Below are 21,877 nucleotides of genomic sequence, written 5' to 3' on the forward strand. Positions count from 1 at the left end.
CTCGATTGATTAACTGTGTCGGATATAAACTCGGGAGTCAAAACAATAAGAATATTCTCTTGTAATAACCCTAGTTGTCACTTTTATGTTTATTTCCATAGTATGGGTTCTGAGAAGATGTAGGCAAACCCTAGTTAGACATAAGGCAGTGACAAGTAGGTATTTCGGTGAAGAAAGTTTCATTTACATAATCTAGAACCCTTGCGAGAAATGGCATCAGAAATTACGAATGAAGAACCACTATCTAAGAAAAAGCAATAACAGGATTACAGAGACAATGAAATCTATTGTAAATACAAGACCAAACAAGTAATAATAAACCTTCGATTCAGGAAGGTGTCAGAGGATGGTAGATTTAACCGTAAGAATCTTCCTTGATAGAGATGAACAACCCATTGAATGCATTGATTTTTGCTACGATTCCTCTGAAAAGAAAAATGTCTGCTGAGCATGTGTGCACTCAGATGTACAGACTATGATATTGCATACCAAACATCAGCGGAAAGACTTTTCTAAAAGTTTGATTTTTTTATTAACAATTAGTGACAATTACAAGTTGACAAAAAAGATAAGGGTTTGGGTGGCAAAGTGGTCAGGGCCCTGAAAGAGGGTTGAAAGGTTTTTAAAGAAAAAAACATGTTACACATCTAAAGTCACAATTGAGAATTGTAGTTTTGCTTTTGAGCAGGTCTGGAACTAATCTCAGAATATTATCAGGTTGACAAAAAAGTTCTTGTGGTTTTTAACTTTTGAATTCAGATGAACTCGGTTCAAACAAAAGTTTATTGATCAAAATAAGCACCATCAGTATCACACTTTTGCCAACGCAAAACAAGTGTAGTCATGCCAGTAACATAAAAATCTTGCGTTCTGGTGGCGATGAAGTCACTAAAGGCGTTTTTGATCTTGTTTGGGTTTTTGAAGCATTTCTCACACAGAAAGCTGTTGAGATGCTTGAAAATGTGGTAGTGAGAGGTCTGGAGGGAATGGCGGATGAGGCAGACTTTTGTAGACCAATTCCTTCAACTTCTGCAGGGTCGGTTTAGCAACATGCAGTAGTGCATTGGCGTGGCGGAAAATTGGGCCATTTCTGTTGACTAATGCTTGGTGTTGAAATTTCTAATGCATTTCATCCATTTATTGACAGTACCTCCCTGCTGTAATGGTTTTGTCTGCATTCAAAAAAACTAATGAAACAAATCGCAGACCACCAAGCAATCAGCATGATTTTCTTTTGATGCAACTCTGGTCTCAGGAAGTATCATTGAGCTTCGTCGGCATCAAACCATTAAGTAAACATCACCGGTTGTCGTAAAGAACCCACTTTTCATCGCAAATCACAACTCAGTCTAAACAGGTTATTCTTTTGCGTAAAAGAAGGTAAGATGATACTTCATAACTGCGTTTATTTTGTTGTCGTTCAATTTGTAAGGTACATATTTATTTCAATTTGTAAGACCACCCATTTATCAAGATTTTTTGTCTTTCCAATCTCTCCTAAGTATTTGGAAAGTGGTGTATGCATTACATCTAATTCAGAAGCAAGTTCTTGAACACTTGTGCATTAATTGGCTTTGACTAAGGCTCTTAATTGATCGTTGTCAACATGCAATAGCCGACCACTCTGCTCATTATCAAGATTCTCATTGTCGCCATGAAATTGAAACCACCATTGTGCTATGCTTTTAGTAGTGATTCCTTGGCCAAATGCTTTGTTGATATCGCAAACTGTTTCAGCAGCTTTTTGGCCTAGCTTGAATTGAAATAAAAAAATTGTTCAACATTCTGAAAAGAAGACAATTGTTTTAAAACGATTAGACAGAATGACACACTCTTTAAAATGATATATAAACTACAAGTATTATAATAAGGAAAACTTATTTGAAATCAAAAGAAAAAATTCCGCAAAACCCTTTTTGTCAACCTAATAGAAAAGACTTAGTTGAAAGAAAAAGAAATAAAAAACAAAACGATATATATCAGAGTCATGGAAAGCAGGTGACTGTAATACGGAAGCAATCAGGAATAATTTTGTTCATGGTTTTGTATCTCGTACTGAGAAAAAGATTCCTTTGGGTTCAATGATCAGGACCGTTGCCCAGTATGGGTACTGCTCAGAGAAGCGGTCGGTCGCTTCACAACTTTTAAAAACTTTTTATATCACATATAAATCGTAATATCTCACAGTTAACAACGAAGCTCGCCTGTCTATTTAATTTGCTCGATTTTGGGAAGATAAATATTCAACATTTGTCGCTCGACGCATGTGGGGTAGTCTTTTTCCTATAACATCTTCGGAAAATAAAAATCCCGCAGTCAAACTTGACCTCATTTACTCATTAAAACGGGCACCTGCCAAATCCAAGTAATTAAATAAATTCAAACGTGTTTCCGTTAACATCTCTCGCGGTGAGCCAATGGTTAAAGTCGCACTTTTTTTTTCACACTTTAATTTACAACTTTGCCTTTGTTCGGGTTCGATCCTCATACTTACCTACCTGCAATTTTGTCAAGTATGTTTGAACCCTGTAAGTGTTTTTTTTTTTTTTTTTTAGTTTTAGCAATAGTAGTAGTAGTAGTAGCTAATCTTCACCATGTCACACCTGGTGGCTGAAGGACGCACTATGCCAAACCCGATGCAATTAATAAAAGGATTGGTCAGTATTACATTTCTTCCTCACCTTATTAAGAAAACAAGTAGAAACATTAAATCAATCAAAATCATTTAATTGTTCATCAAAAAAAAAACTCTTGATAATCAGCAAGTTTTTTTTGTCTTTTTTTACTCTTTGTGTTAGTAAAGGGATTGATGCATTTTTGGGAATCTGCATTTATTTTGCTCTTTGCAGCATTTTTCTTGAATGTTGAAGTTCATAAAATCTTTTGCAATGGAATATTTCACAGAGGATACATTCTTTTATATAATCATGAGTCACAACTTAGCAAAGCGAAAAGCTATTCAAGGATAAGTGTTAATGGGATTTTCAGTTGAATGATAAATAATGAGTAGATTGAAAACAGTGAATGGAAAAAGATTTGATTTAAGATGACTGACTAGTATTTGTTCACATTAAACTTGAAAATGATGACAATGTTGCATACCAACCATTTTCCTTTTTGGCACTTTAGGAATATATTGTTTAATTTTAAGTTTTCTTGTAAAAATTAATTACTTGAATTAATAATCCACGTTTGTATATCCTCAGTTTGTCAAATTAAGACATTGCTGTTGAGTTTCTCCCAAATTCATTTATAACTTTGAAATAGGCCATCCAGCCACTTGTACAAGGGACTGTTGGGATCTTTGGAAGCATCTTGGATATTTATTTCAGCTGGAATCAAAAGTTGTCCAGATTTCAAATCTGACAAAACCTTCATTCTAGTTTCCCTCAAATAACAGGCAGCTGTCTTTTTTTCGATTCCACCAATGTTGATATCTAAAAAAAAAATTTTTTTTTAAATGTATTGGCACTGATATCTGAAATAAACACAATACAAGTATTCTGTGTAATGAAATAAAGAAAATTAATTACAAACTTTTATTTAGTCTCAATAATGAAAAATGAAAATATATCGGGTAACATTAATTTTAGGGTATCCTAAAAAAATCTGTTCAACATTACTTGAAAACAACTTATAGCATAAAAAACTGATATTTAAAACAAAAAAAAACAACAATAAGTTTAACAATCCTATTCAAACACAAAATGATGAAAAACCATCTCATCACATTGGTATAAATAAGGTAACATGGAAAGGAAAAAAGTTTGTATTATGTCACAAGGGAAATAAATCTTCTATAAATATAAAAGCGAAAATGTATGTATGTGTATTCGCTTTTTCTGCATGTCTACAAAAGGCTTTTTTCAGAGAAGCAGTCGGTCGCTTCACAACTTTTTAAAACTTTTTATATCACATATAAATCGTAATATCTCACAGTTAACAATGAAGCTCGCCTGTCTATTTAATTTGCTCGATTTCGGGAAGATAAATATTCAACATTTGTTGCTCGCCGCATGTGGGGTAGTCTTTTTCCTATAACATCTTGGGAAAATAAAAATTCCGCAGTCAAACTTGACCTCATTTACTCATTAAAACGGGCACCTGCCAAATCCAAGTAATTAAATAAATTCAAACGTGTTTCCGTTAACATCTCGCGGTGGGCCAATGGTTAAAGTCGCACGTTTTTTTTTTCACACTTTAATTTACAACTTTGCCTTTGTTCGGGTTCGATCCTCATACTTACCTGCCAAAATATTTTTTTTAACCCCCCCTCCCTCCGGAGTTTCCACACACACTTCCAAACACCCGGGCAACGCCGGGTACCCCTCGCTATACCCTCGATATATATAAAAGCGAAAATGTATGTTCGCTTTTTGTGCATGTCCAAGAAAGGCTTTTTTCAGAGAAGCGGTCGGTTGCCTAACAAGTTTTTAAAACTTTTTATATCACATGTAAATTGTAATATCTCAGAGTTAACAACAGAGCTCGCCTGTCTATTTAATTTGCTCGACTTCGGGAAGATAAATATACAACAGTTTTCGCTCGCATCATGTAGGTTAGGCCTTTTCCTATAATGTTTGCCCCTACCCCCAACGTCTTGGGGGGAAAAAAAAAGCATTCCCGCACTAAATGAAATGCTACCCCGCAGTCAAAAGTTGACCTCATTAAGTCATTAAAACGTGGACCTGCCAATTTAAGTAATTAAATAAATTCAAACGTGTTTCTGTCAGTATGTCGCGGTGGTGCAATGGTTAACGTCACACGTTTTTGTCTTTCACACTTTAATTTCCAACTTTGCCTGAAGGGTTCGGGTTCGGGTTCGATCCTCATACTTACCTACCAAAACTTTTTTTATTTTAACCCCCCCCTCCTGGAGTTTTGATTTACCCAAAACCAAACACCCAGGCAACGCCGGGTACCCATCGCTAGTATTATAATAAAATAAAAACGCTTTTTTTTTTTTTTTTTGCATTTTATAAAACCACTAGGTGAGTGAGATTTTAAACATTTTGGATAATATATAATACTGCGCAAACAGAACACTCAAAGAACATTACAAAAAAATCAAAGGAACTGAAACTGCCGATATAGAAGATATCTAAGAAAAAGGAAAAAACAATCTGATCCCCCCCCCCCCCAAAAAAAATGTCGTTGCACAAAAAATAATTGGTCATAAAATGCTTGGGAGGTCGGGAAGACTGAGAAGCAAGGAACAATTCAGACGTTTATCGAATAACACAACGAATCATGATGACAGTTCATCACAATTCAAATTCTGCACGCAGCCAATGGAAATTACTGGCAAAAACTCGATAATAATCAGCTATTTCATGAATGCAAAGATATTTGTAACAGTGATTAAAAGAAATGAACAGTACTCGAAATTACGGTGTAGATGTGTTTCTCAGAACGTCTCCAGTTTTTGCCAGTTAGCGATCTGTGTTAAAACATGTTAATGCGTGAGAACTAGTGAGTAATAATTCTAAAATCATTTGTGAAGGAAAAAACTTTAATTGCATGAAAAAATCTGTTTTCATAATGTCATTATCGTACGTGTTATTTACAACTCATTCAGATGTGGTAATTATTAACCTTCTGTAGCATTATGATCATGTGAAAAACCTTTGCATTAATCAGAGTTGTGTCTAACTTTCTCCTTGTGAGGAGCTATGCAAATAAGGAATTACGTATAAACTACTCTAAAGGAAATAAATTGGTATTCCTCCTCAGATTTTTTTTTTTTTTTTTTTTTTAATCAAAAACAACATGAATCAACAAAAACAAGTAAAAATTGGTGAAAATAATTCTGAAATTAAACTTTTCTTTTTATTGCATTTTCACCCCAAACAAGGCACAGTGCCACTTTGATGTAGGGGACTACTGTCTGGGACTTAATTTGCAGGGATACTATGTAGGAAGTTGAGCAGCAAGATGTTTGTTTACATTACACTTGAACTTCTGCATGTCAGTGCAGTCAGGGAAGCAGGAATTTGGAAGGGAATTCCAAAGTCTAGCAGTTCTAGGGAAGAAACTATTAAAGTAGAAGGTTTTCTTAAATCTAGGGATCTCTGTGTAGGGGTGGGATTTTGCTGCTTGTGAGGTTTGTCGGGGATATTTACGTCGAGGAGGTACAAGGCTTGTAGTTCGTCGGAACATCTACCATTAAAATACTTGTAAAACAGGCAAAGGGATGCAACATTTTGCAAATTCGCTTTTATTTTGTCAAAACAAGATGAAATGTGAAATTTATATCAGCAGGAAAGGTCTTTTTCACCTTGTCATGTGTTATCATGTATTGGCTTGCTTGACGTCATATTTAGCCATGTAATTTCAAGTCTTTTGGCCTTTTCCTCACTCATTGTCAATTGAGAGTTTGATGGTTAATAATTGTTCACGATCTTTGAAATTAATCATTTCAAGTTTCTCTGTCAAGCATTGAAAAACTACAAGTTATAGAAATTCAACTATAGAGGTTTTATTTTCTTCAATTAATTTCGAATAATGATAGTGTAGTGTCCTTGTAATATTATTCATTGAAAGTGAAAGTCCTCGTTATTTATTGACAGTGTGTACCCTTTTTCTTATATTCCTTTTTTATATACAAAAAAAGTGTTTTTGGACTGGGCATACCAGAAGTACTGTTGGCCTGATGATGCAAGATCTCTAATTAGCAATCCCTGCAGAAACATGTATACACATGTGTAGCCAATAATGTTTGTACTATTAAATATATTATAAACATACTCTGTTCATTCATCAAGCACTCTTTAATAAATACAGATGTTTCAATAGATTTACATCTAGGAAACAAAATCTGTACAATCATTAATACTAGCAGGCTGCCCAGCATTGCCCGGTCGTAAAATACGCTTAAATATGATATTTTGATTAATGCAGATTTTGTACTTGTTATTATACTAGCCTGGGTGCCCGGCATTGCCTGGGTGTTTGGAGGTGTGTGTTGAGCAAAAAAAATAAAAAAATTGCTATATGGCAGGCAGGCTTGAACATGTACCACAAAGGAGGAAAAGAATGTGAAAAAAAAAGTAACGTCTTTGCCGTTGCGTCCATCACCAAATCGGAAGTGGCGAAGGTTTAAATTAAGGCTAGTCAATCGAAAAGACGTGATAACTTTTGAAAATATTGGTGAGAAAAGCAACCCCCTCCTTGTAGAAAAGTGCCGGCTGAAGGTGAAAGAATTAATGCTTTTGGCTAATTTTTCGATATTTGTTGTCCGAAGGGTCGAACTTCAAAACAATACCAATCTTGTGAAAATCCGTCGCCTCTGTCGAAAGTTTTAGACAGACATACATACATTTAAACTGACAAGTGAAATTTATGTTATAGATTAGCCTGGGTGCCCGGCGTTGCGCGTGTGTTGAGCAAAAAAAAATAAAATAAAATAAAAAAAATAAAAAAATAAAAAAGTGGTAGCAGGCAAGCAGGTTCAAACCCGTACTGCGAAGGAGAAAAAGAATGCGAAAAAAAAACAGAAAAATGTGACGTCTTTGCCGTTGCGTCCATCGCCAAACCGGAAGTGGCAAAGATTTTAATTAAGGCTAGTCAATCGAAAAGAGGGGATGACTTTCAAAAATATCGGCGAAAAAAGCAACCTCTCTTGTAGAAAAGTGCCCAGTTGAAGGTGAAGGAATTAATGTTTTTAGTCAATTTTTTGATATTTGTCGTCCGAAGGGTCGAGCTTCAAAACGATACTGATCTTGTGAAAATATGTCGCCTCTGTCAATACATTTAAACAGACAGGTAAGATTTATGTTATAGATGTGCCTGGTGTTGTTCGGGTGTTTGTAGGTATATGTTGAGCAAAATAAAAAAATAAAAAAGTTGTAATAGGCAGGAAGACTCGAACCCATGACGCGAAGGTGAAAAAGAAAGTGGAGGTGTGTGTAAAGGTGTTGGTTGAGCAAAAAAAAACGTGATGCATTAGCTCTTGCGCCCATCGCCAAACCTGAAGTGTGTAGGTTTAAATTAAGGTGAGACAATCGAAAAGATGTGATGACTTTCGAAAATATCGGTGAAAAAAAGTGACCCCACCCTGTAGAAAAGTGCCCAGTTGAGGGTGAAGGAATTAATGTTCTTGGCTAATTTTTCAATATTTGTCATCCGAAGGGTCGACCTTCAAAATGATACTAATATCATGAAAATCCATCACCTCTGTCAAAAGTTTTTGTGAAACATACATATAAAAAGCTTAGCTTATGATTTACTTTTTTTTTTTTTTTGACGTTGATGCCTGAGCCATGAAGACATGTTTGCTGCAAGGCTAATAATTTAAACATGAACCAATAGCTATTATGTTACGCATGCATATTCGTAATGCCGTCATTCAACCCTCACCAGGCAAATTTCATTTTTTTTCATTTTTACACTTTTGCACCAATTTTCCCCAGATAAAACCCAACTATAAAGTTTTGCATGGGTTTGAATACCCTATATATGACGTTTCATGTCTGAGAAGTTTGGTAGGCAAAATTTTTCAATTAATATATATACGCATATATAAATATATAGAAAAAGAGGTTTGTGTTTACTATAAGCTTTTTACGCAAATATTAAGCAAGTATAAATCATGTAGAATATCTGCATGAATATAATTACACGTAATAGTTAACTAAAGATGATACTCTCATAAGAAAACCGAAAAAACTAACAGGGAATTAATTAGAATGAATGTTTAAAAGAATATGCAAATTAGCTAGATCTTTTGCAGATGAATGCAATTCCATGATCTATACATAACAAAGTTGTATTTTCTTTTTAAATATATAGAAAAAAAGGTTTTAAGCAAGAATTTACCTATAGAAGCCATTTTTTCTGACACTAGTCGACGAAGAATTTGGTCCACTTGATGCACGCTGCTTGCTGAACATTGTCTTCGGTTTCTCTCCTGCTCTTCATGTAAACCTGTGTAATCTTGAAATGGTGGTGCTGGGTTCTTCAGAGATTTTTGCACCAAGTCAAAAATTGCTTTTCTGCAAAAAAATAATCAAAATTAGAATTGGTTTTATAACAAGGTTAATACAAAAGTGTTCAATACTAAAGTAGGTAAAATATACTTTCTATTTGTTTTATATAAGAAATAATAAGTCGCTACATATTCATGAGTGTATTTCAGTCAGCTGGTTACTAGCAACTAGAGACCTCTTTAGGTAATACAGCTTAAAAGAAAAAAAGGAAAATACTATAATATATTGATGGTGATTTTTTTTTATAATGGGGTTTGATATCTGTACATTTGATCAATTTATGCTATGTCATCTACGCACACTGAACCATTGAACATGCAAATAGAATAATTACGTATTTGATAAATTTACATAACATCTAGCTATCATAAGTGTTGGAAAACATTGTAATCGCTGTTTCTTAATATTTAAACATAGCTGTCTATAGTCAAATATATACATAAGCTGAAAAAGTTACTTTGACTTACTCTAAATCACAATATATATATGTATGTACTTACCTTTTCTTTTTACAAGGGCATAAACTGATCAAGGCCCAAAATCCACTCAAGGATAAGGGTTAACGAATGTAAGGTGGTAGTGTAGTAATTGTTAACGGCATAGATTCTTTTCCCATTGTCATTAGACAATGGGAAAAGAAATCATTAAATTAATAAAAATTAAATAAAAATAAATATTTATAATAATGATGGACATTTTATCTGAAAGTAAAAAAGAAACGTTTTTAAAAGACAAGAAAGTTTCTAATTTATCATTGGTTGAAAATAAATACTTATTTTTGATTGTTATGTAATCAGACAATTTAAACAACAGTGTAGTAAATAATGAGCAATCAACAATTCCTCCACTATCCAACAATCATGAGGTTGTTTGCTTAGCAACCGAGAAGGCTAACATGCTTGCCAGTCGGTTTGCCTCCAACTCCACACTGGACCCTGCTAACCACCCCCTCCCTGACTTTCCTTTGAGGACAGACGCCACACTAGACAATTTGAAAATCTCAGGTGCATACTATCATAAAAAATCTTGACACTGCAAAAGCATGTGGACCTGATCTCATCCCGGCTGTGCTATTAAAAAAGTACTCCGCCAATGTAGCTCCAGTTCTCTCCAAACTTTACAACAAATGCCTTAATGAATCTTGCTTTCTGGACTGCTGGAAAACTGCTTCTGTGGTACCAGTTTTCAAGAATTCTGGCGAAAGAACTGACCCAGTAAATTACCGCCCCATTACCCTCCTCCCACTTTTCGACAAAATATTTGAGTCCATAATTAACTAAGCTCTAGTCCTTCACCTTACAGATGCTAAACTTCTGACCGACCAACAATATGGATTTAGGCAAGCCCGTTCCACAGCAGACATCCTAACTGTAATCTCTGAACATATATAACATTCACTGGACAAAGCAGGGGAGGGTGGAGCGGTAGCTCTAGATATATCTAAGGCTTTTGACAGGGTATGGCATGAAGGTCTTCTCAGGAAAATCAGATCATACGGTATCACTAGAAGAATACTTAACATAATTAAATCCTTCTAAGATAAGAGAAAAATCCAGGTTGTCCTCAACGGTCATACATCTATGATATAAATGCGGGGGTGCCTCAAGGGTTTATCCTTGGACCTCTATTATTCCTAATATTCATAAATGACCTCCCTGACAAAATTGTCTGTGAGATGGGTATATATGCTGATGGCACCATGCTCTATAACAGACACAACAGGAAAACAAATGAACACGTATCTAAAGAAATGGCAGAAACACTAGAGGATGACCTTTGATCTGTAGTGGAATGGGGACAGAAATGGATGGTCACATTCAATGCTGCCTAGACTAAACTTGTTTCCTTCAATAATTACAAGAAACCTTCTCTACCACCAATAGCCATGGCCAAAGATTTTTTATCTGAAAGTACATCTTTAAACTCCTCGGCCTAACGTTCACAGAAAACATGAGTTGGAACAATTACATTGAGAACATTGCCAGGACCGCTGCGAAGAAGGTAGGTTTTCTCTACCATGCTAGAAAGCTACTAACGCCCGAACGTATCCTGTACCTTTATAAGACCACCATTCATGCATGGAGTATTGTTGTCATATTTGGGCTGGTGCATCTGCTACTAGTCTCTCACTCCTAGACAAGGTTCAAAAGAGAGTCGCCAACCTGATAGGTCCTGAACTGTCATCTAAGCTTCAGCCTTTGTCCCATCAACGAAATGTTGTATCCCTCTGCCTGTTCTATAAGTAATTTAATGGTGAATGCTTCAACGAACTGCAAGCACTTGTACCCCCTCGACGTAAATACCCCAGACAAACTCAACAAGTATCTAAATCCAACCCCTTAACAGTAGAGATCCCTAGAGGTAAAAGAGCCTTCTACTCCAGTAGTTTCTTCCCCAGAACCGCTAAACTTTGGAATTCCCTTCTGGGTCCCTGCTTCCCAAACTATACTGACATGCAGAAGTTCAAGTGTAACGTGAACCGACATCTTGCTGCCCAACTCCCTACATAGTACCCTTGTAGCTTATGTCCCTGATAGTAGCCCCCTACATCAAAGTGGCAATGTGCCTTGTTTGGGGTGAAAATGTAATTAAAAAAAAAACATTTTAAATTATTTAGGAGAACACATACCTAAAAATGAGTAAAGTAATAAAATTTAAATATCTATTTAATAATAATGCTAATGGATATTTTACTACACAAAATTAATAATAAAAAGAAGTTTTAAAAAATCTAATGATTTTTGATAAAATATCTGCATTTTTCTTTCAACAGAAAAGATCACTTATTATTGAAATTGATATGTTGACAGAAAATTCAAATTAGTTTTAATAGTATTAAATTTTGAAAGGATTTAATATTCAAATTTTCTTTCAATTTAATTTGGAGTTACTAGTGTTCGATTATCGATTCCTATTATCATTTATCAGAAATGCAAATTGAAAACAAAAGTTTTTACCAAAACCAAACATTTTTCTTGAGTAAAATTTTACAAAAAATGCAACAGTTGTAATTATTTTAGAATATTATGAAACCAGCATTCACACTGGATATCCATTCATTGTCTTACTTTATTTTAGAAATTACAAAAATAACATAAAAATGTTAATATGGAGTTCTGCGTTAAGAACAGAAACATGATATTCTCATGAATTCCTGGGAAATATAGAGTGCAAGTGAGTAATTTGAAAAAAAAAAAAAAAACTTGGATAAGTGTCACAACTTCCAGACAGCTGACAAAAATTATTTGAGAATTACCAAATATAATTTTATTGAGTAAACTTTCAGTTAAACATGACACATATTTTTATGTTTTGGGTATTAAAACCTCACCTTAAAATGTAACATATCATCTTTGTAAATAAATTTATGATTTAAATATGAAATAATTTCATGAGTATTCACATTGCTAAAGTATTAATATAAAAAAGAGTGAAATCTTTGATGTTTAACATAACATGAATTGCAATTGTTGAGGATATATCCGAAGCACAAAATATCATTAAAATCTTGCTAACCAAGCTATAATATGAATCCATGGCATACAAACCCACATACCGTGCGCCCAAGTTAACTCAGATGTAGATGATTGAAAATGACAATTCCAGTTTTCCAATATTGTGAAAGAAACATGCTTCAATCTAAGGATGTGGAAAAAAGATTACGAGATTCCCTAAATACAATTTGATGTATTGCTCGAATGACAGGAATCCAGAGGGATTTTGTAAAACTTGCTTTGTTTCAATCGGATTACAAAATCGCATAACTACAGTTGATAACATTAATAATGCAAAATATAATCTTTATGCAACTATTAAGAGAAAACCAACGAACCCACAATATTTTCATTAGATGAAAACATTTAAAAAAGAAGTTTGGCAACATTTTTTTTTCTTAATTAAGAAGTAAATGTTATGGCAAGGTTTTTAAGAAATTAGTCTTTAACCTTAAAAAATACCAAGAATGAAACTTTTTAATAAAACAAGGATGAAACTTATCAAGGCCTGGAGGCCACTTGAGGATAAGGATGTACAGTAATCAATGGGAAAATGTCGTAGTCATTTGTTAGTAGTAGAAATTTGGTAAATTGGATTACTTAAGGGGAACGGCTCATGAAGAACTTATTCACATTGGACTTGAAGACAACCATATTGTAGTCAGTTGGAAAGCAGGAAAACAGAACAGAGTTCTAAAGGCATGCAGTTTGAGGAAAGAAGCTTTATTCATGGAATCTACATTTAGGTTTAGGCACAGATAAAGTGTGGGGGAAATTATTAATAGTAGTTTCAGTTAGATGAGTGTTTTTTGTAAAAGTCAGGCCAGAGGGGGACCATAGATTGGAGCTCTTCTGTTGGTAAGAAGTTGCATGAAAGAGAAAAGGGCATCCCCCACTAGGCTATGAAGTCTATTTTGGACTCTATAAAGGCAGGGATAATCTGCTTCTAGCAGTTATTGCCCATATATGGCAACAGTATTCCATCCTTAGATGTGCTTGGCTCTTATACAGGTAGAGAATTGCATCAGCGGTGAGATATCTACTGAAGCGATAGAAGGATCCCACCATTTTTCAAGCAGCCTTGGCCACGGATTTGATGTACATGTTCCATCTCAGATCATGAGTAAAGGCCAGACCTAGAAGCTTATCGAAACATGGAGCCTCCCCAAGACAAGAGCCATTCATTTCAATTGATGCCAGATGGGAATCAGAGCTTTGATGATGAAAAGATAGAAGCTTGGTTTTAGATGCATTAAAAGTAACCAGCCACCTCTTTCTCCATTGCACCACATGATCAAGATCAGAGGAGAGAGAATCAGAGAGAACTTGGTCGTTTATGGCCTTTGAAGTGTTGCCATAGATGTTAGTGTCGTCAGCATAAATGAATGATTTTAGAAAGTGATGATGAGGTTTTTCAGGATGTTCGGAAGCAATTCACCTTAAGACAACTTTTAAACAGCTTTGTAAGTATGGGAGCTAGTTCTGGTTGAAACTTTTTGAGCACTATCATAGGAATGCCATCAAGGCCCACTGCTTTACTGGAATCGAAGTTTTTGATTAGCTGCGCAACATCATGTGTAGATATTTTTATATCATATAGCATGTTTTCAGACACAGGAGAGAATATGGGGGGTTGGCAGCCCTGATCGTATACAGTAAAATTAGCTACAAAAAGTTTGGCTTTGTCTGATGCTGATGAGACTAACTCAGGTTCATTGATGATAGTTGGGATAGAGCACACACTTCTATTCAGGACATATAGTTTGGGAGCAACTTCTGTTTCCACGCCTAAAAAGATTACCCCCTCCCCTGTCACGCTCCATCTTCACCCCTTAAAATAACCTGTTGAAAATTTCAACACATCCTTAGTGGAATGGTAGAATGATCCAACAATTTTTCCAGCAACCTTGGCAACAGATTTGATGTATGTGTTCCATTTCAGATCAAGAGAGGTCAGACCAAGAAGCTTATCTAAACATGGAGCCTACTCAAGACGAGCTGTTCATTTCAATAGAGGCCAGATGTGGATCAGAGCATTGATGAAGGAAAGAGAGAAGCTTGGGTTTAGATGCATTAAAATTAATCAGCCACCTTTTTCTCCATTGCTCAAGATCAGAAGAGAAAGAATCAGATAGATCTTGACCATTTCCGACTTTTGAAGTGATGGTAGTGCATAAATGTCTGCAAGTGATGAAAGAATGTGATTTGAAAGATCGTTGATGAAGATCAAGAAGAGAGTTGGGCCTTGGATGGAACTCTGAGGGACACCAGCATTAATACTGTAAGCTTCTGATTTCTGCTTATCAACCACTACTCATATGAACCTATCAAAGAAGAATGATTAAATAATTATGAAGACATTTCCAGCTATTCCGTAACTGAAAATCTTGTGCCATACCCTACCAAAAGCTTTTGATATATCAAGAAAAATTGCCCTAGAAATAAAGCCCGTGTTGAGATATTCGCCAATCCTGTAAGATATTACTGTTAGCACATCAGCTGTAGATCTAGCAGAACGGAAACCTTTATTGCATGTCACTGAGTAGGTTATTTTGCTGAGGTGGTTGACCACTTCTCTGTTTAACACAGATTCCAATAACTTACTCATGATGTACAGGAGACTGATTCGTCTGTACTGAGAGGGAGATGACCGATGGCCTGAATTTTTAAATATGGGGTAGACTGATGAGGTTTTCCAGGGTGTTAGGAAGCATGTCTCCTTAAGATAATGTTTAAACAGCTTTGTAAGTATGGGGGCTAGTTTCAGTTGAAGTTTTTTGAGGAATACCATCAGGGCCAGTTGCTTTATTCAGGTTTTTGATAAGTTTATTTGTACAGGGTGTCCAAAAAGTCACTGACGGGTGAAAATCTTTGTCATTTTACCATTGATGATAATTTTTTTTCTCTATTTCAGATTTTTACAGATGATATTTTGGAAATAAATTATGGATAACTATAGCATTGAACAACGTATGCAAGTTGGTACATTTTTTTTACCAAAATCAAGGCTCAATTGTTTTGACTCAAAGAGCTTATCGACAGCATTTTCATGTAATTTTTTTGTGGGAATATCTTAAAGAAAGAATCTATGTTAACAAAACCCCAAATCATGCAAGAATTGAAGGAAAACAACAGGAATGAAATGAGGAAGTTAAATCACAATCCAGAGATTCTACAATCTGTCATGAATAAAGTTTTGGAAAGAACACAAATATGCGAAGCTGAAAATGTGCAACAATTAAAAGATATTACTTTTCATAAAAAGATTGTGTGAATTTTGCATTGTTTTTAAAAAATTGTCCAATGTCTTAGTTAGATTGTGTTAAAATCACAGAAAGATATCATCAAAAATACAGAATCTATTTAAGTTAAAAATCCTTCAATAACTTTTTGGACACTCTGAATGTCGCAGAGCATGTTTTCAGACGCAGGAAAGAATACAGGGGATACCTGACCACATAGAGTAGCATTTGCTGCAAAATTCTCGGCAAATAGTTTGACTTTGTCCGATGCAGATGAAATTACCTTAGTTCCATTGCTGATGGTTGGGATGGAGGATGCGTTTCTGTTCAGAACCCTATTTGTTATTTGCCAAAACTCATAAGAACCAAGCTGCTACTTTGGACTTGACGGACTGAGCGTACAACTCTCTTGCTTTCTTTATTACTTTTTATAGTGGTTGCAGTGACTTAACAAACAAAGAAACAAAAATATCCCCCTCCTCCTTTTCCCATCCTTCCCCTCTTTTCTCTTTTTTCCCCCCTTATTTACTATGGCCCTGTCAGTGGAGCATTATAATATGCTGATTGCCCCTCTGCAGAGGGTAAAATTCCCTAAATGGAGCCACCTGTTGGCTGTAGGTGGCGACTCTTGATGCCTTAGGACAGGATCGTGACAGTTGAAAGACTTGGAGGTCAGGATTTAGCACCCCCACTTCCCAACACACCACTTTGGCCCTTAACTGGGCTAGACGGGTGGTTGGATAGGCCCGATCTGATCAATCGACTAGTCATGTCAAGCCCTAATACTTATATAAAACCTCCATACTTCAGACAATATAAACCATCAGACACCTCCGAAAATCGTTTGATTCTTAATCACAAATAAGAGATAGAGCATAAATATCAGAAGGTGGTGGGTCAATCCACTATGTATGTACTAGTATGGAAAAGCTGCTACAGGAAGGAATTAATTCTGCTCTGTGGGTTCTAATCTTATTCTGTCTACGGTTTTCAGTAACAGGAATCGTTTCTTTTTTCTTTTGGGTTCCAAATCTTTCTACTGGGAACTTAATATTATTTTTGCGAACCCGTTAAGTGTTATTGTGAGGATCTTGCTGACGTCAGTGTCGAAGTCCTACCAGGCGTTTGTGTCAACTACAGCTGGCCATTTCATCTTATTCTGAAGTGTATTTGTTGTTTCCTTGCAAGACGAGACAGTTGCCACTTGGGGGGGGGGGGTCAGAGCACTGTGGTGTGCCTCCTGACTCTGCCCCTCCTGCATCTCACACCAGGGGAAACTCCTGAGTGTTGTGGATGACCGCTGCTTGCAATGCACTTCATCTTTGTCTGATGTATTTTTAGTTTGCGCAAGTTTTTACATTTTCTGCCGCAGGGGCATATCATGTTTGTTAGTTGATGGGGCGAAGCTTGGTTTGTGTCTGGAGTATTCGTCCTGATAGGGCTCTCATTTCCTCCCCTCTCGAGATCCCTTGGGGGTATTGCTGTGTTTCTGTGTCTATAGCGCTTGGGAAAAACATGTTGAGTTGCTAGCCCAGTCATGTTATGATTGTAGTTTTTCCTACAGTGAACTGTCTTGTCTGTTCCTATATATATATATATATATATATATATATATAGGAGAGAAATATATGTGTATTTGTATATATCTGTATATTTACTTTTATCAATATTGGTATATGATTGACATAATCATTCGTGTCACTATCTCTGTTGCTGCTATTATAAATATTATTATCTTTATTGGTTTTTTTATATAATATATATAATATTTTTTTAAATTCATTTTTTATCATTATTACTAAAAAGATTTTTTATACTTATTACTACATTTGTTACTATTATTATTATTATTATTACCCATGATCATTGACTATACTATTATTAGAATTATTTTGCATTTATTATTATTATTATTATTATTATTATTATTATTATTATTTTGTCATCTTTATCATTATCATGACTTTTTGACAGCCTTACTTAAAAAATTATAATCATCACTCCTACAATTTCTTTTAATAATGACATCGAATTTAACACTTTATAGAAAGGTCTGTTTCATTCTGTCTAGACAATTTCCGGTCAGAGTAATACAAGCTTTCACAGACTGACCCCCCCCCCCCCCGCTTGAAATCACTTTTTCAAAGTAAGCCGATTATGAAGGTTGTCATATTGGATTTCTCTCTTTTTACTAATAGGTCCCATTTGACTAGGGACAGACTTCTCTTTGGACTACTACACTGTCCGGAAAAAACAAGTTTCATTATTTCAGCTTTTTTGAAAACTTTCGAATCGGATTATATGCATTGTCACGCTGGACTTATTTTGGAATACTTTCTATCTAAATAACTATTTTGCATTTTTGATCAACTTGAGAGGAGTTTCATTCAAGCTGAAATATTATGCACGGTTTATTTTTATATCAGATTTTTACATATCCAACATTTTTTCAATTTAAAAATTTTTTTTTTTACTTGGCAACTTATAACTACAATAAATTGCAGTTTCACTTAATGCCTTAACTAGCAAATTCTAGCATTGCTACAAATATAATTTGTTGATTTCTTTATGTCCTCTGATGAGAAGAATAATAAGAATAGCATCCTTTGAAACTCTGCGGAATAAGGACTTTGTAAATTTTTTTTTGGAGTATTCAGTTGAACAATAAATTTTGATTGTAAAGTTCAACTTACAGTTTTAATTTTCTTTCTCTTATAATAAGCTCTACTCTCTATTGCGTATTGAGCTTTTTTAATTCGGTTGGGATTAAACTAGTTTGAAATTTACCATTGCATATATCAGGTAAACACTACATCCCTTTGTTTTCATTAATATATATATATATATCAAATACATTATATAATATAATAATAAGGAAAATATAAATGCAACGAAATTTATTCTTTTTAACTATGCAAGAAAAATTTCTTAACAGATGTTACAGTTTATGAATTTTTAAATGAAAATGAATTCAAACTAGAATAAACAGTGGTAGTCATTGTGACCCAACATATGATACGAGTATGTGGACCTATGTTAAATAATCATCTACATCTTACCTGCATTAAATGTTTCATAAGGGCAGTTATTCAGATCACATTTCTTTAGACAAAGATAACCACATTTACTATTTCTGCATAAAAATAAACTGACCTACTTTAGTTTTTCTCTCACACAATTCGCTCCAAATAATTGCTGATAGATGATAGTATTCATTTGTGGTATTGCTTTCTCTTCAAATTAAATCGCCTGGAATAGTTTACAATTTTTCTTGCTTTAATAATCAATGTAGTAGTTTTTCAACAGAAAGACAAGTATTTCAAAGATTAAAAACAATAGTTTTTTTTAGTTCTTTAATGAGAAGATCCTGATTAAAATAGGTTTAATTAGAAGAACTAAATTTATTTTTGAGAATTCTTGGCTTTGAAAATAATATTAATATTGTTAAATCATATTTAATTTTAATCATGAATTCATTTTGAAAATCAATAAAATCTTCAATTAAAAAAATGAAAAGAGGAGAATATCTTGCTTTTGTCTATAAATAATGCACGATTAAATGAAACATTTTTTGCATTTTATAGAGAAGCAAATGAATTGGTTGATATCAATTAGATTAAATTTGGTTTAAGTTTTTTACTCTTTAAAATCTACACAGACACTTCTTTGATATATCATGGAGACATTTTAGTATTGTCTATTTTCAACTATATTTTTTTATATTAAATATGTCCGTGAGGAAAAAATTGTGTAAATGGTGAAGAGTAACACAAAAAACTAAATTTCTAACAAGCTTTCAAAAATTAGTTTTAAAGATTGTCTAATAAGAAACACTTGAAAAACAATGACTTTTTTTTTTTTTAATATTTTCAATATTTGTTAACCAGGCAGATATCCAAGTCACACCAATTTTCAAAAGTTCAATTATCATGGCTATGAAGATATTTACATTTATACCAAAATGTTCCAATTCTCCAGTACTTTTTATTAGGAAAAGGATTAAGAGATATCAAGTTTCAGCATTTTGTATTAAATTAAGGGACCTAACTCTAATCTATTTTTAATGAAGAGAGATAAATGTGATTTATTTTAAATATACATAAACAAAACTTTTTAGATTTTATTTTATCATTCTGACGTGTCATTATATTTACAAATATTTGTGTGTCTGTGTGATTTTATTCTAGGTTAATATTATTCAGAAATAAAATATCCAATGAATTTAATGAAGATTATACAAGAGTTCTCATTACAAAATAGAGCAAAATATTAATTTTTATTTGTTTTTACATAAACATCTAGGCATCGCTACACATTCATGACTATATTTCAGTCAACTTGCTATAAATAACTAAACATCATCAGGTAATGTTGCTTTTCCAGGACTTTTGCATGACTGAACTTTTGCATGAGTGAACTTTTGTAAAAACAACATTGCCGGATGATGTATCTAGTTATTTATAAACAAAACACACTCATGAATCTATAATAATACCTAAATGTTTCTGTGAAAACCAATAAAAAGTATATCTATAAATGTGATAGTGTATGTGTGTGTGTGTGTGTGTGTGTGTGTGTGTGTGTGTGTGTGTACATATTTCCCTACAAAACTACTCTGTCAATTTTCAGTCTACAGACTCGAGATTTGACATAAGGGGTATTGAGATTTGGGAAAATCTTTTTAAACAGTTTTCAGCCAGAAATTTGGTGGTCAAAGGTCTGACTTATCAGAAGAAACTTATTAATTTTATTTCCTTTTGGTGGATTGATTGTTGCTACTTCTTCTGATGAGTTAAGGGCAAAATAGATTCACTGATTGCTATAATAATTAAGTGATTTATTTTGTGTTAGGAAACAGATATTGTCAAGAATTGTAAGTGACAAATGAATTGAAGGAATAAATTGTAAGATGGTCAACATCATAAAATTTGGAATATAGACTTTTGTCATTCATTCATTATATCCTCTGTAATTACTCTGAGCTTCTTTAATAAGGATTTGTATACATAAAAAGGAAATATAAATGAATAAAGAATATTTCCACAGAAATATATATATATATATATATATATATATATATATATATATGTATATGTAGTAGAGATTTAGAAGGCTATCACAATGCGAAGAATGAAATATAGTCGCTGTTGGTGAAAGGAGACAAAAACAAGTGGCGATTTACAAATCAATAAGTACATACATATATGTCTATATATACATATATTTATTCAGTTGTATTGGATACAAATGTCTTACTTGCTATATCTGCGACAATGTCCATTATTAATTTTGGAAAAACTTCCCTTTTCAAATGGTAGACGTGATAGATCGATTCAAAGCATGCTAGATGATGGAGCAGAAGTTGGATAGCTGTGTGGAGCCTCGGAGTAAATGTAAGGAGGGGATTTATGTATGGTCGGTCTGATTAGGTGATTAACATGTTTCTTTGTTCCTTCTTTTTATAAAAAAAATTTTTTTTGTATATATATATATATATATATATATATATTTATTTATTTATTTTTATTTATCTATTTTTTTATATAACTTGTTGCTTTAGTGTGAGCTCTTTTTAATTTTGTATATTCTCTGTCTATTTAGTTGTCTTTATTATTATTATTTTTATTTTTCTTGCTGATATGTTTTAGGTGGGATTGACTTGGTGTATCTAGGTCAAAAAGTTTCTAGTAGGCTGGAGCTGGTTAGCTTATGAAGGATAGAAGTAGGAGTGGGATGTGAGAGAGTAGGGGGGAGGTGCGGGATGGTGTGCTCCTAGTCGGCTGTTGGAGTGTTTAGGTTAATGTTGCAGTTGTCAGAGATACAAAGATAGGTGGAAAGGGGGGCACTGGATTGACCTTCCTTGGGAGTTGTTTATTTATTTTCATAAAACTATAAGTGGTAATAGATGGGACATTTTTTTTTTTCCTTTAATTCTTTATTGTTATTGTTTATTAATTTATTTGTGTTTGTTGTTAGTGTTATTTTGGTTTGAATAGGTGGGTTAGCTTAAATCAAAGGGTTTTTTTGTTTTTTTTTAATTGGTTCATGTTACTTCAGTTAACTATTTTTTAATTATTTTTTGTTTTTATATATATTGCTGTTTTTTACTTATTTATTAAATTTCTTTTACTTTTATTTTTTTTATATATATAAT

At 33.8% G+C, this 21,877-nt stretch overlaps 1 protein-coding gene across 6 annotated transcripts in view; it reads right to left on the bottom strand.

Moving 5' to 3' along the window:
• Nucleotides 1-2,711: 2,711 nt before the first annotated feature.
• Nucleotides 2,712-21,877, bottom strand: part of LOC145283817 (L-seryl-tRNA(Sec) kinase-like) — a 115,249-nt gene continuing 96,083 nt past the window's right edge. For all 6 annotated transcript variants that reach the window (XM_080132905.1, XM_080132906.1, XM_080132908.1 and 3 more), the window contains 2 exons: nucleotides 8,818-8,993; nucleotides 2,712-3,437 (listed from right to left, as the gene is read on the bottom strand). In XM_080132905.1, coding sequence (XP_079989031.1) covers nucleotides 3,247-3,437; nucleotides 8,818-8,993 — 367 coding nt within the window. In that variant the 3' untranslated portion in view covers nucleotides 2,712-3,246. The remainder of the gene's footprint in view (nucleotides 3,438-8,817; nucleotides 8,994-21,877) is intronic.

The sequence above is a fragment of the Euprymna scolopes genome, chromosome 8 (genome assembly GCF_053919585.1).
Source record: "Euprymna scolopes isolate OS-2025 chromosome 8, ASM5391958v1, whole genome shotgun sequence".
Lineage (NCBI taxonomy): Eukaryota > Metazoa > Mollusca > Cephalopoda > Sepiida > Sepiolidae > Euprymna > Euprymna scolopes.